The 16,252-nt window shown below is 45.6% G+C and overlaps 1 protein-coding gene across 1 annotated transcript; it reads left to right on the top strand.

The window, feature by feature from the left end:
• Nucleotides 1–775: 775 nt before the first annotated feature.
• Nucleotides 776–15,446, top strand: ccdc80 (coiled-coil domain containing 80). The gene is made up of 10 exons (XM_079732788.1): nt 776–2,636; nt 3,386–3,583; nt 5,390–5,931; nt 6,238–6,576; nt 7,165–7,321; nt 9,095–9,231; nt 10,766–10,917; nt 12,058–12,161; nt 13,381–13,464; nt 14,275–15,446. The coding sequence occupies exons 1-10, from the start codon at nt 1,928–1,930 to the stop codon at nt 14,583–14,585; spliced, it is 2,733 nt and encodes a 910-aa protein (XP_079588914.1). The 5' UTR covers nt 776–1,927; the 3' UTR covers nt 14,586–15,446.
• Nucleotides 15,447–16,252: the final 806 nt, after the last annotated feature.

Here is a 16,252-nt window from a genome sequence, read left to right as displayed (position 1 = left end):
AAAACACTGTTGTTGTTCTCCTGCATACACTCACCGTCCACCATGATGGTTTTAACACAGCCTAGTCTGAAAATGTTTGTCCAGCTCTAAGAAGTTGATGGGAAAGACATTTAAAGGTGGATGATGATTATGGTGATAATAATGATGATGATGATGATGATGATGATGAGGATGATGATGATGATGTTTTTCCCCCCCCGAATGACACAGCTTTTGAACCGGTGATCAACACTGGCCAGGAACCGAGCTGAACCCTTCCAGCGATTTTTTCAGGGACATTCTCCAATCCGTTAAGCAGCTGTCCACAGAGAGGACTTGAGAGGACGTTTTTAATAAACCAACGCCCAAATGACCACTCCTTCTGACACGCAAGCAAAGGCAATACATTTCTACCGACATCCAGACGGTAGAAATTAAAAGATTTCTCCGGAAGCTCATTGGATACGGACATGCAGAACGCTTATGTCGGTTTGTTTTTCATCTGCCGTATTATAGGCAACTTTGCCAAGGCCATCTGGTGAGAGTGGACCAGCTAGAGGCCAGTGGTTTGCAGCTGGGAGTCTTTGATTTAGGCAAGGCCTTAATTAGAATTTTGCAAAAATGGATTATGTTTATTTCTTCAGTTTAGAGGAAATGGACAAGATTTTGTGTGGGGATAAAAGAGCCTCTGTAAAGGAAAATCATCCCTTCATTTACCAAGTTTGTTTTATTTTTTTGTATGAACGGTTTGCATACAGCCAAGCTCACGGGCTAAATATAGTCTAGCCAAGCTCTCTGCTTCAATGGGAATGACAGAGAACAGTTTTTTTATACATCACAAAGGGGGAAAATCCCTGTGAAAAATATGCAAGGGGAAGCTATGGTTTATTTGAAGGATTTGATGGTGTGAGCAAGTGGGAGTGAAGGGTCCTTTGTCGGCTTTGTGGCGAAGAACTTGAGGATGACGCCAATGACTCCCAACTTTTTGTTACAAGCCTACGAGTGGGGGTTGTCAGGGGAGGTTGCCAGTACGTTAAAACGTAAATCCGTCAAACAAGACTCAATCCGGGAAAAAAACTGAGGAAAAATAAAAAATAAATTAGATTTAGACATCCAATATACAGTTTGATTTGAGCCAACTGTCTCAAATAACTGCCAACATTACTTTCAAATAAGTACACCTTGATAAGGGGGTTTATCCGTCTGAACTGGCAACCCTGCTTCCAGAGTCAGGTCCTGACGCTCCCGGACTCGGGAGGCTGAGGTCGGTCGGCTCTGCTGTGGATAGTTCTGGGAAAGCCGCCAGAGTTCTCTGGCCAACGGGAGCAAGAAAACCAGAGCTAGTTATACTGTACGCGCAGACTCCACGCAGGTCCCTCCAAAGCCCAGCGCAGCGACAGACACCGAACTTTTGCAAGTAGGCCTAGATCATCTCTTTCGATTGAGATATTTACATTTTATAAGCTTTGTTTTTATTGTTTAATGTTATTTTCTTTGAGCTTAAACGCATGGGACAGTCGTAATCCATTTTGCTCTACTTTTCTTTCTTTTTCTCACGTCAATAGTTTGCAATAGTTTCATAAAAGATGTTTGGATATTGACTACACTTTTTTTTTTAACGGAATACAAACTCACGAAATCCGTTTTAATGGAATCAAATTGACAACGTGAGTTTTAGTGACATCACATTCTGATTATTCGCCAATGAATACTTTTGCACCTGCTTTGTATTAATTTCTGAATATACCACAAGGCCCCAGTGGGTTTCCATCGCGTAAGATAGCCCACGCAATATGCTTTAAAACAGACACGTTTATTATGCGCCTTTTTCTGCAGCGCATGTCTTCCTCTGGAGTTGGTTCATAAACAAACCGACGCGTTAGAGACGCGCCGCCGCAAGTAAGGATTTGCTCACTTGCGAGTCTTAACTTTGTCATCCCCCCCGAGAATGCTGGGGAAAATTCTACTCAGCGTCGCTCTCGTGTCTCTTCTGACATGGACAGGTGATGCCGACCAGGAGGCTCACGCCAGGCAAATTCAGTCGCACAGACGCACGAGACAGCGACGTCTCCAAACACAACCTGGCGCGACGGGTACGGAGCGGCGCCTCGGCGCGGGGTTGCGCCCTGGCTCTGGGTCAGCGATATCGGTTTTGGGCCAGAAACACGGTGAAGTGTTGCAGGCTGACCAGAATGTCGATGCGACGGCCAGGACGGGGTTGCCGCAGAGGAGAAGAGGTGTTAGTCGCCGGCCCGGTTCTGGAGGAACCCAACAACCTGGTCTGGGGAGCGTACCCCGGCCGAACGCTATGATAAAAGACGAGGCGACTCCTCCCGGACCGAGACAGAGATTCTCTCGAATGCCGAGCGGCTCGAGCTCGCCAAATTTGCTCGCCAGCTTTGCCGGGAAAAACCGCGTGCTGGTGATTTCGGCGCCACATGAGTCCGATGGTTATTACCGCATGATGATGTCCCTTTTGAAGCCCGAGGTCTACTGCGAGCTGGCGGAGCGCCACGTGCACCAGGTTGTCATTTTCCACCAGGAAGGGGAGATGGGCGGTAAAGTGAGGAGGGTCACCCCAGAGGGCAAGGTGATGGAGGAGCCGCTGGACACCGGCCTCATCCCCAGACTCATGACCTTCCTCAAATTAGAGAAGGGTAAAACTATTCAATTTATCACTTCTAGAAGTCTGCATGCTGATTATTATTTACTTGACTGCACACAAGCCCAATTCCCCCCATCCCTCAGAATACAGACACCAAATAACTGCGAAATAATAGTAATATTAAACATGGACATTAACTTTATTGTGAGGTGATTCAAAGTCCCGAAAGCAATGCTTTTAACTAAATCTATCAACTTAATTAACTACAACTCGACCCCTACCCTCCCAAGACCAAACACCAGAAATAAACGAATAATAACATTACATCTGGGGTAGTTAAGAGTTGAGAGTTGTTAAGAGAGCACTCTGCTCCCTACATTTCTCAGACATTGACAAATATTGCAATTCAAGCACTTGTAATTGAGAGGCAATATAGGTTCCCTAAACCAATCAGGTAAGAGGTGCCTTGATTGGTCAGAAATGAGTCGGGAGCAGTCTTAAGCAGGGCACAGTCCATCTCACAGCTCCTTCCTCTCCCTAATAGACACTGTAATGGGACAATTATTGTATGTTTGTTTGTATGTTTTTTGTATGATTGTTGTATGTTATTTAACCTTTATTACTCAAATATATGACCCTAATTGCTATACGTTCGGATGGCTCTTCATTCTTAACAGTTTATTCAGAAACGATTGACGTGGCTCAAAATTCCCACCGCAAAACATATAAATCTCACCTACAGGCGACAGCACCTTTTAATAACACCAGACCATAATAACATGTGTGCCGCTGCGTGCGTAGGGAAGTTCGGGATGGTGCTGCTGAAGAAGACCCTGCAGGTGGAGGAGCGCTACCCCTACCCCGTCAGGCTGGAGGCGGTGTACGAGGTCATCGACCAGTCGCCCATGCGCCGGCTGGAGAAGCTGCGGCAGAAGGGCTTCGTCCAGAAGTGCAAAGGGGCCGGCGTGGAGGGGCAGGTGGAGGAGGGCGTGCTCACAGGTGAGAGAGAGAGAGAGAGAGAGAGAGAGAGAGAGAGAGAGAGAGAGAGAGAGAGAGAGAGAGAGAGAGAGAGAGAGAGAGAGAGAAGACTGGGGGTGGGGAGACGTGGTAGGAGATAATCCCTTTTTACTGACTTGAGAGACTGGGAGATGGTGGATCGGTGAAGTCATAACCGTAGCCGTAATCTAAGGGCGTAGCCTTAAGGATTACATGGTGCTATCTTACAGACCGATAAAGCAGCTGCGCAACTGACCGAAAAATACCTGGTCTAAGTGCACTAGCGGATAGCGCAGTTGGTGTTGATATTTTGACGTACCATGGCAGGTCGGAACTGCAATATAAGCTTACACACCAGTAGGCTATACACAGCACAAACTGTGAAATATTATGATGATGAAGTTGATGTGGAAAAAATAGGGGCTGCATGAATGAACATTGTAGTAGGCTATGCCATGCGTTAAAATAATAATAATAATAACAATAATACATTTGAGCAAAGCAGGCTATATCCCAGCCTTCCAAAACAAAATCTCGTTGTAGGGTAATTGATAACATTGGTTAAATTATTTGGGAAAGAACAGCTGATACAGCTGTAATAAGTTCTACTTAAATCAATGCATCTGCAAACACCGTACAGCAAACACATATTTTCTTGACACAGACATCGTGTACATGCCCATAACTTTTAGGATTGATGAGTATTTGATGGTGAGAAAACATTGTTTTACTGCGAGTGAGTGTTTAAAAGAATGAATGAATGCGGGCACGCGTGTGTGTGTTTAAAGAATGAATGAATGCAGGTGTGCGTGTGTTTGTGTTTAAAGAATGAATGAATGCAGGTGTGCGTGTGTGCACCCATCTGTTTAAACACACGCAAACTAAACACGTAACGCGTAATACAGTCCATGGCAATGTATATTAACGGGGGGACACATGCTTATTATGAACACAAGTCGATAACGATATTGTAAACAATACTGGTAAGAAACAATGTTTGTTAATGTAATGCCGCATTCCATTAAATAGACCCACAGTTGTGGCGAAAGGACCGCATATCATGTGTGTTAAGTTTTCTTTGCTGAAATTTACATGACGACTCAGTATTTCTGAAGTTGTAGAAGAAAACGCTATTCCATGTGTGAATTAGGCCATATTATTTGGCCATAAACTGAGCCATTTGAAGTTCGAAATTCATGTGGTCATGCATCTGTCTCATCGGAGACTGCAAACGCGCTGTCAAATATTCAAAGGTTCAAATGCGCTCATGGCTCTTAAAGGGGATGGGAGATGGCACGCTCATTGGTTTATTGCATGTTACGCCCAAAACACACCTACAGGTATTCAGACAAACCCATTTTAGATTTGAGTCGGTTGCAAGAGTCATTTATCTGCCTGTATAATAGCAACAGCACCAGAGATCCGCCCACAAAGCTACTTCCGTTTCGCGCTTCTCACTTGCGTTTCAGACAGGGCCCGGCTATCACATTTATGTTTCTACCTGTTAGGATGTGTAATTTGACATAACATAAACATAATATCTCTTAGTTTATCTGTCTTTCGTCGTCAAATGAAAGATGGAATGGGCAAAACTAATAGTACAGAATTATGGATGTGAAATTGGTGAAAAAATTAGTTAAATGGATCCCCTGGGGGGAAATTCATTTGCCATCACACAACAGAGGAACAACACATACAACCACGTAGCAACACATTGGGAACAGTGCAGTTGCTTACAGCAGATCATACAAATGGGAATTGAAATGGCTTTAGGAATGGTTTTCCCTGTATATAAATCTCTTACTATAGCAGGTGCATTCAACCCTCCCATGGAGAAGAAACCGGAACGCAAGGAGTTCCCCAACAAAACAATGAGAAGACCTCCCCAGACCACCACTACGACCACAACAACGACGACAACAATGAGACCTCCCACAACCACCACCACCGGTGCACCCACCACCACCACCACCACCACCACCACCACCACCAGAGCGACCACCACCACCACCCCCAAACCTACCACCACCAGAAGAACCACTACCACCACCAGACGCCCCACCTCCACCAGCACTACCACCACCTCCACCACCACCACCACCACCCAGAGACCCACTTCAACAGCCCCAACTCACAGCTTGCTGCCGGCGCCCAGGGCCACTGCGGAGCCGGACTCCTACAGCCGCAGAGAGAGGGAGAGAACCCCCTCGAAGCCCACGCCGGCTGGGGATAACCGCACGGACAAGGGGGCGGGTGGAGAGCCGCCCGGTCGCAGGCAGGCCGGCCTGGTCCCGGTCCTGCAGAGACCATCCAAAACCAAACCCGGCAAGAGGAAGATCGCAGGAGAGAAGGTTAGACCTGAGACAATAAGATCTTACTATGGTTTACCAAGTCCTAAGGACGATTTTTTCTTAGGGGGGCAGGTTTGCCTTAGACGCTTGTTAGAGGCATATTCCGATGAATTTTCTAGATTGTGTTAAATATTGCCAAATCAAATAGGACACCTGCTTACTTATTTTTGCACATCAGATTTGAGTCGGTGGAATTTGTACCTCACCACTTCAACCACACATCAGATGTTCTTTTTTGTCTTTAATATGCATTTTGCGGTGTGTGTGTGTGTGTGTGTGTGTGTGTGTGTGTGTGTGTGGTTGTAGCTGCTGACCAACCATTATGAAGACAAACAGAAGGAAGTGAGTGTGCCCACGGCCAGCGAGCCCACGGAGGCCGACAGCAACGCGGACGCGGGCCCCGCGAGGAAGGGCAAGGGGAAGCATGACAGGCACATCAAGAAGAAGAAGAAGAACGGCGACCGCTCGGCCAAAAAGGGTGAGAGAGGGAGAGGGGGGAAGAACGGTGGTGGGAAGAAAAACGGAAAGTCAAAGTCGTCCAAGCACTTGGAGAAGGAGTACCAGAAGCCGACCAAGAAGCCCTCTCCTCCCAAGGGAACGCTGGCCGCCTTCCTGGACTACTTTGAGAACAAGAGGAGACTGCTGGTGAGATGAGGTCATCGCTGCATCACAGGAGCCCCCTCGAATCCCACAATGGCTCTCTGTTACGGCTCCGTCTTTAGAGGGCCGGTCGCAAGGAAACCGACTCGGCGTCACGTAACCTTTTTAATGCGTAATAAAGTGCATTCATTATAACAAACTCAGACACATGTTCCATGTTATCCTTGGATGGACGTGGAACATCTAGAACAGTGCAAGGCCTTTGTATGTGAAACAAACGGCTGCACTGATGAGTTTTCATGGGATGAGTGCATGGCTAACATTTGGAAAACAATTCCTCGCATGGTATCTAATCGGCAGCAAGGGCGGGGTGGGAAATCACCCCCTCCCCCGCCCCCCTCCACTCCCCTCCCTTCCTTCCCAGTCGAATGTAAACAAGTCCCCACAACGCACACTACTGTTGTCAAGGTTTCTAAGCATGTGCCATTTCCATTCGGGGATATTCCTGCATGTTTGTGTGTGTGTGTGGGTGTTTGTGTGTGTGTCTGTGAAGTCTCGGCCTGACTTCTACTTGACTGCTAAGCTCCTCCCTTCCCCCCCCCCCCCCCCCCCCCCCCCCCCCCCCCCCTGCAGCTGATTACATCGCCCAGGGAGGACAGCGACATGTACATCCAGCAGAGGGACGAGTACCTGGAGTCGGTGTGCGAGATGGCCTTCAGAAAGGTCACCATCATCACCTTCTTTGGCTCCCTCACAAACTCCACCATGAAGGTTGACCACTACCAGCTAGGTGTGTGGAAGCGGATCGGTTCTCTTGTCTTGTCGCTTCTCCCCTCCTCTTCCTTGCCTTCCTCGCCCCTCCTCTCCTCCTTTCCTCCTCTTCTCCCTTCATCTACAGTGAATACTCTACCACCTTTAATCCGTATAAATAAATGATGTTCCGTCCTTCCAGTTTATGGGGAAAAACACAGAAACCGATGGTGATTTCTCCTTGCTGATTTCTGAGGACTAAGAGCTGGCCCCTCAAGCTACTGTTTCATCATTATGCTAAGCGCTGAATATACAGGGAGGAGCGCTACAACCACACGCACACATTCTCACACACACACACACACACAGATTCAAACACACACACACCCACACACACACACACACACACACATACATGTCAAAGCCATCGCATTAAGTGCCATCACAAACATGGCACTAAACTCTAGAACCAACATGTAATTTGGAGAGGGTTACTAAATCACACACCCCAAACCCACCCACTCACATTACACACACTTTTACCGTGAGGTCATCACACAATTATCAAGGGTTTTCAAAGCATGTTTTTTATTAACTTTCTCGTTGCTACTTGTTCAAGGAGAGGGAAACTGCTGCTGTTTTTACAACATGTGCTTTTTCGTTTTCTCTTCTAAGCAGAGACACTGTATTTGGGAACATTTAACGATCGCGTTAACCTCTCAGCCATGGTTAACACACAGTATGCGTGTAAATGTCAGCATATAGGAACCCAATTCCAAAAACGTTATAAGTCTGTCACGTCACACAACAGCAGGGTTCTATCCAGACGGCATGCTGGAAAAAGCCCTGAGCTGAAGTCACGCACGCACACACACACACACACGCACACACGCATGCACGCACGCACACACACATACACACACACACCCACATACACAAACGCATGCATGCACGCACACACACGCACACACACACACACGCACACACAAACACACACACACACACACACACACACACACACACACAGACGCCTCTGGACTAGGCTCATGTGGCTCTTACATCCTTGTTCCACTCACCTCTCCCTTGCTGTTTGTGTGTGTGTGTGTGTGTGTGTGTGTGTGTGTGTGTGTGTGTGTGTGTGTGTGTGTGTGTGTGTGTGTGTGTGTGTGTGTGTGTGTAACTGTGAAGGTGGTACTTTAATGGTCGGAATCCTTTTGTGTTTGTATAATGTCAGGGTCTGCTTCTTCTGTCGACTGAATGTAACTTACTATTTATTACTATTGATATGACATATGTGTGTGTGTGTGTGTGTGTGTGTGTGTGTGTGTTTGTGTCTGCATGTGGGTGTGTGTCTGTGTATGGAATCAGATTTTAGTTTAACCCCATATAAACCCAATTTACAGTAGGTCATGTTAGGCCAGCTTTCATTCCAAGATAAGCTGGATCAAGGTAATAATTCACTTTTTATTTGGATGTACATTATAGAATAAACTTTTCAAGAGAAATTCCTTAGATCTGTTTAAAGGGAGATCTCGTTGTGGCGTTTAACAGACAATACGATGCTGTTGTTGTATTTAATATTATTGTTGATACATTTATTACTTACATTATCAATCTGGCTTTTATTTAATGTCAAACACATAAACCACTTCCACTTCCACACAATTTCAGGAGACACATTGTGAAGATGTCTCTGCCATGATTGCTGATAAAGGTTATCTGTCTATTTCTCCTTGCCTCACTGTGCCCCAATTCAAATCCGCAATCTCTTACACAGAATGGACGTTGTGTGTGTTTTCTCTCACCCCCGCAGAGAACGATAAGCCAATGAATGGCCTGCGTCAGGAAGACCTGATGAACCAAGATCTCATCATAGAGCTGAGGAAGGAATTCGGCATGATCCACAATGACTTCTACATGGTCCTCACCGACACAGACATGAGAGTCAAGGTAACTTTGAGAACTCTGCGTCCACCAGCCATTCAGGCCCACAGAAATCAGTTCCGCTGCTCAATTAGATGCGAAAAATGAAATGAATAAAAAATGTGTTGACATTTTGCGGGGTTAATTTAACTAAACACGTTGCTGCACTCGTGTGTCACGGTTAACTTTGGGCTTCAATTTACAAACACACACGCAAACAGAAAACACACTTGGTAATGGTATCGTCCAGTCATTCACCCTGAATATTACTCTGGGCACTAGCTATGTGTTCATCATCGCGCAGGCTCACCAATGATCAATAGAAGACATTTGCTTGGATACCTTGTACACCTTGAAGAGGTCATCCAATTAGCTTGGTGAGTTCGAAGAACACCTTCCTCCAGAGGAGAAGCTCTGGTGTGTTCATTCTTTGCTCTGTCATCACCTCTGCTTAAAATAATGCAATCGGATAACTCTGCTACTTTCTACTCACATTTCCCCTATTATGATGCATGCTATGGAGCTCAGGGGAGCAGGGTTTAGCACTATGCCATCCCCAACAGACACACAGTAACCAATCCTATTTTTCACTTAATTCCATCACCACATCGCTTGCTCTCCTCTGTCTCTGTCTCTCTCTCTCTCTCTCTCTCTCTCTCTCTCTCTCTCTCTCTCTCTCTGTCTCTGTCTCTCTCTCTCTCTCTGTCTCTGTCTCTCTCTCTCTTCCTCCCCATCCTTGCTCTGTCAACGTCCTGCCTCAGCAGTTTTATTACACCCAACGCTGTTTTTATTCACGCACCCCATTTGCTCAACATCTGTGTGTGTATGTGAGCGTGTGTATGTATGTGTGTGTGAGTCTGCGCCTGGCTGTTTTTCAGACAGGTTCAACAAAGACCCTGGTGTTTGGTCCGCCTGCTGACAGAAGCAAAGACAGGGAAGTCTGTTAAAGTACAGGGCAGTGGGTGGAGGGAGAGGCCGAGAGACACTGAGAGAGAGAGCGAAGGAGGGAGAGAGAGAGAGTTCAGGAAAGAGAGGCTTGAAAGAGTTCAATGACCACAACAGCATAGTCAGCGTATCTTTGAGAAGGTGGGCTTTGTGTACCTATGGTTGCTTGAATATAGTAAAGTGTGATTCAATGGGGGCGTGTGTGTGTGCGTTTGTGTGTGTGTGCATTTGTGTGTGTGTGTGTGTGTGTGTGTGTGAGAAGTCATCTGTGTGTGAGTCTATGTTTAGACATGCATCTGTCTGTGTGTTTATATGAGCTGCTGAGTATCTCAAAGAGGCTTTTCATGCCAGGGTTGGGTCTTGGTCAAATCAAATGCGACACTGGGTTGTGCTGGGCCAGAGTACTTTGAAGTAACTGTAAAGTCTTTATCAGTTTATTCAAACCATTTCAACATGTTATAGTCTCTGTCTTTCCCAATGACACCTCGCTCCCCCTATCCCCATCCAAAACAAACATCCCGGAATAAATTGAGAACCTTGGTTGATTCTTTTTTTCCTCATTTCTTATGTCTTGGAATAAACCGGCGACTTCTGTTTTCCCATTTTCCTCCGGCAGCAATCCTACGAAGTTCCCATCACCATGAAGGCTGTGTTTAACTACGTCGACACCTTCTCCTCCCGTGTCCGGGAGATGGAGCTGCAGAACAGGGACGGCACCGAGTGTAAGAAGGACGACAAGCCTCGCTCCCTGGAGAACTTCCTGTCCAGGTGCGGCTGCCTCCACCACTGAGAACCACAATAATGATAATGCTTTTCACAATTCATGTTCACAATTTTAGCCGATCTGCTGATGACAAACGACCAACAAATGAACGCGTGTTGAAGGTGCTGTAAGTGAGATTCCAGAGGTGTAAGGAGAGAGCAGGAAAGAGATTTAGATTTTGAGGCTAAACAACCCAAACACCGCGGCCCCCCCGGTTGTTGCATTTCGTGCACCTTTAGTTGATGGGCAAGAGGAATTCCCCGAACCAATCAAAGAAGAAATGCTTTGATTGGTCTGAAATGAGCCAGAAGAGGTGGCAAATCCAAATTGAAAAAAGATGTTCTCACAGAGCATTTTACTCATTAATGAATGATTGGCCATGCCATTTCCAGCAAATTAAACAAAAATAATAGCTCTTAAATCTTACCAAAAGCACGGCAGTCAACAGGTTGGTTCAATGTGTGGCTGTTCTTTGACTCTTTAGCTTAAAAAAAAACCCATCCCATTGGGGGATGTTTTCATGCAAAGTGACTTACAATGCTGCAAGTGCATACACTTCCTAGCATAGGTGGCCCCCTTTGGAATTGAGTCCCTATCCCTGACAGTCTTAATGCCATGCTCTGCCAGTTGAGCTAGACAGGACAAAGTCCACTCTGTAGGACTGTCTAGCTCAACTGGCAGAGCATGGCATTGAGGCCATATAGCGTGAGCGGTCATTTAATCATAGTATCATAGTACCAAGATGTCTACTTAATGGTGATGATAATGATAATGGTGGTCTATTGGTAAACCTGTTGTGCTTGTGTGTCTGCTTATGTGTTTTTACTTTGTTTGTGTTGCATGTATGTTAAACAAAATAAAGACCACAGTGTTTTAACCCCCTGATTGATTCACTGCGGCGACACCGTTTCCGGAACGGTCTAAAACAGGCAGGCTGTTGTTTGTTTCCATGGAAACCGAATTCCATTTTGATGACAGCAGAGAGGTCTGACCGATTTTCCTGCTAAATTAGGGGTTGTCATTTGCTGGCGCATACGAGATGAGATTATACCGGTGGTATACTGCAGCACTTACTGCTCTTTTAGGTTCAGGCCTTCGGTCACTATTTGGCTTGGCTCTCGTTTCAACTTCCTGGGTTGTTGCAGGTTCCGTTGGAGACGGCGTCTGTTTGTAATCTCGGCCCCTAACGACGAGGAGTGGGCTTATCAGCAGCAGCTCTACGCCCTGGCCAGCCAGGCCTGTAACCTGGGTGAGTTATTGGTCACCAACCAATCACAGACAATCAACAACCAATCACTCACCAATCACCAACTAATCGCCAACCATTCATAACCAATGGATGGCTTGTGATGGTGCAGTCACTATAAAGATTTTTGTGTATTTGTTGAAGGTTATAAGTTTCATTATCTGGGCCGTCCAGATTGTTACATGGACCACTTGAGAATACATTGATTTATGTCCATTACTGGTGCTTGATAATAAGGAATGCTATTGTTTACGACAGCTTTACAGATGTTCTTGAAATCAAACTGTGTATGTGTGTGTGTGTGTGTGTGTGTGTGTGCGTGTGCGTGTGCGTGTGTGTGTGTGTGCGTGTGCGTGTGTGTGTGTGAGTGCATGTGTGTGTGTGTGTCTGCATGCTTGCGTGCGAGCATGTGTGTGTGGGTATTCCCCTATAAACAATGTTTATACAAGGCTGCTTGTATCAGGATATCATCACAACCTTCGTTCAAATTGTTTTTTTGGTCCCCTGCTGAAAGGTTTCCTTTTCTGAAATGACAAAATAGGCTAACTTGTACAAAAGGTTTTGTAACAAACACCTAGAATGAACCATAGCATAAACACCTACTCAAGACTACTAAATGTTACTGATGTATATCGTTGATTGTATTTATATATGTATAGATAGTATCTTAACACAGCTGCTCCCTAAGTACGGATTTTCCCCTTGTGGTCCAGACTATTTAATCATGTGAGGGAAAGAAACAAGCTAGACCTTGCTTATCAGCAGTTCCTGACCAGCGGCGGTGTGTGTGTTTTCCCCGCCGTGTTGCTCTTGGCTGGACCTCCAACCTGGGCTGCACCCCTCCCTCCCTCCCTGCGTTTCTATACCCAGACAAAGGCCTGCCCGGCTGACTGCACTGTGGGCCGGGAGGATCATAGTTTTCAGTCTCTCACCTCATAATAAAGCCCATGAGGTTCTCAGTTCTCATGAAGTTGTAAAAGAGGATGCAGCTGGCCGGGCTGAACTCAGAACCTTGTTCGGTCTCTTAGTGAGCTGGAAAGATGGCTTCAATAATATTACGACCTGTTTACATCATCATACAAGTTAAAATCCAAATTTAATATGGAAGGAAGCGGGTGGCAAAAGTGTGGTAGAGAAGGTATTATTGATTTTGAAGCTTTGAAACTTCGGCCTGTTCTAAAATGTTTGCTCTTTGTTTTATTGTATCTCCATGGTAACACAGGTCTGCGGCACATTTCCATTCTGAAGCTGGTTGGCACTGAACAACAAGACATGGGCGGAGTCTTGGAACTCTACCCGATTAACGGTGAGAATCCCATTTAAAGAACTGTTCCCGACATTTGTCTCACCTGGGAAAGGGCGTGATCTCAGCAGGTCCAAACAGAAATATAAATGTACTGCACACGCACGCACACACACACACACACACACGCACACACACACACACACACACACACACACACACACACACACACACACACACACACACACACACACACACACACACAAACTGCCATGTATTTATTGGCTGAAAGGTCGGCCAAACTTTGCTCAGCGCTTCCCACAGAGATTCTGCTGAGAGTTTTACCTTCCGTTAACCCCCTCTCTATGCTGGCCACCATGTTTACTTTCCACATTCAAGCAAACCCAGTGCATCAACACCACCTTCCACCTCCTCCTCCCCCATGTGGGACTCTCTATTTAAAACAGCCCCCACCCTTCAAAATGTCTTAACTTCATGTGGCCTGAGGGTTGCTTCACCTTTGATCATTTCATTGGCCAGCCGCATAAAAAAAAGCAATACTGCATCTGACGTAGATAGGATCTTTTCATGGCGCAGCACAGCTGAATAAGCATGCGTTCTTCTGCCATAGAGGCGAAAGGTAGCGAGATGGAAATAGGATAGTTTAGACTCTTTTCATTTCGCAGGTCTTGCCACCGTTTAACACCTCACCGTGAAGCCCCTTTCCCTATAGGGAGACATTTTTATGCTTTCCGTTTCCCTCTTTTTCTGACTTGAGGTTTCATTAATGTTTTCTCCTCCCCACCCCCCTCCAACACCTCTCCTGCTCACTCCCTCCCTCCCTCCCTCACCCACACCTCTCCCCCCTTGCAGGGAGTGCCACGGTGGTGCGGGAGGGTCTGTCGCCCTCCCTGGTGCAGGACATCAGGAACTACTTCCAGGTCAGCCCCGAGTACTTCTCCATGCTGCTGGTGGGCAAGGATGGCAACGTCAAGTCCTGGTACCCCTCGCCCATGTGGTCCATGGCCATCATCTACGAACTGGTGGACTCCATGCAGCTGCGGCGGCAGGAGATGGCCATCCAACAGTCGCTGGGCATGCGCTGCCCTGAGGACGAGTACGGTGGCTACGGCTACCACCAGCACGGCTACGAGGAAGGCTATCACCAGGGTTACGGTTACTAAGGACAACGGTTACTGGAAAGTGTGTTTGTGTGTGTGTGTGTGTGTGTGTGTGTGTGTGTGTGTGTGTGTGTGTATGTGTGTGTGTGTGTGTGTGTGTGTGTGTGTGTGTGTGTGTGTGTGTGTGTGTGTGTGTATGTGGGTTTCCCCTGCTCAACACATAATGGCCGGTGCCTTCAAACGCCTCCCCTTGGTCAGGAAGGGAGTTATGTTGGGAGTGGAGTCCTTGTGTGTACTTTTTTTTTTTTTTAGCACTTAGTGGCGGCTTTCTGCTGCTTTCACATACCCTTGGTTATTTTATCCTCGTATGCAAGAAAAGCAATTTAAGGATCAGGATGAAGTTTTATACAAAACATTAGAAACAGGTGTATAGATTAAACTTCGGTTTCTGGTATGTAGCTTGACTTTTTTTTGGTTTATTGTTGTCATGTTTTGCACGTTTTATGGTCTGTCTTCATAACTAACTTCAGGGCAGAATTGACATGGTCACTATATCACTATACAGAACTAGTTATCTTCTAGATGCTATATATGTAGGCCTATTTATTGGACATGTGTTGAGGTACAGGAGAACACATGATTGAACAAATGGTGAAAATGTAACACATAATTTTACTATTATACTGTTCAAACTGCTACAAAGTATAATATATAGGATATTGCTTTTACGCTGAAGACACTTTCCTTCACTTCCAATTGAGATTGACTGCCAATTGAGTAAATTGTCAAAATGTGTTGGTTTATTATGCCACCTAGTGGTAAAAATGAATACAAGTTCACTTTCTTTCCAAATTGTCTTCCATATGGATCTAAACATAGTAGTATAATTTGAATGAAACTTATAAAAACGTTGTTTTGACAGTATCGTGTTGTTCCCTCTATCTGTCGTTCTTCACCATGGCTCAGTTCTACAAAAAGCAAAATTAGAAGCACTATTGCTCCAATAACTATATGCACAGTAAGTATAATAATACATGACATGGTTGTATACATAATTGGATATCAGTAATACATCGTTATTAACAGTTCGGTACAGCCATCATGACAGTGTAATTAGATTTTAATTATATTTGGTTTATTAATCCCAAAGGATTTAATTTGCCTCCAAAGGAAGGACAAACATAAATCAAAGCCTACGTTTCTATTGCATCTTCACTTTAACATAGCGACACAAAATAGGCCTACATTCATTACAAAAGAATCAACAATTATTGAGTCCCCCCAAGTTCAGGAGGACAAGCCGCCTTACGAAGCTACCCAGAAGAAAATACTAACTTAATTGGCTTCAGCAGCCACCCTAAAAAATAAACTGTTATATTGAATTACTTTCACTTCCTCAAACATCACCAAAATAGAGTCCCTGAACTAAACCCTGAACAGACTATGTGAGGTGAGTAAGACCTAAAGACCCCTAATGGCAGGGAATTGGGTTTCGTTCTACACTTAATGTAATAAATCACATCTATAGAAACCAGGTGACCCAGTCACAGGCAGCTCCATGTTGGGTCAGTGGTATACTGTTAAGGAAAGTTGAAAAGGCAGTATTGTGTGGCAATGGCAATAATTGCCTCACAAGAGACTTTGTATCATGCCTTGACAGCTTCGATTTGCAGCAGTTTATTGATTTTCCCACCCATTCAAAAGGCCATATCCTGGATCTATTCTGCTGC

The sequence above is a fragment of the Pollachius pollachius genome (assembly GCF_949987615.1).
Source record: "Pollachius pollachius genome assembly, chromosome: 3".
In the NCBI taxonomy this organism is placed as follows: domain Eukaryota; kingdom Metazoa; phylum Chordata; class Actinopteri; order Gadiformes; family Gadidae; genus Pollachius; species Pollachius pollachius.
This window is presented reverse-complemented; position numbering and strand designations above follow the sequence as displayed.

Excerpts from the sequence above, each read along its gene's own strand:
- ccdc80 (XM_079732788.1), top strand. The coding sequence starts at position 1,928 with ATGCTGGGGAAAATTCTACTCAGCGTCGCTCTCGTGTCTCTTCTGACA. Across the intron at positions 5,932-6,237 it reads GGAAGATCGCAGGAGAGAAG|CTGCTGACCAACCATTATGA; the intron begins GTTAGACCTGAG and ends GTGTGGTTGTAG. Across the intron at positions 6,577-7,164 it reads AGAACAAGAGGAGACTGCTG|CTGATTACATCGCCCAGGGA; the intron begins GTGAGATGAGGT and ends CCCCCCCTGCAG.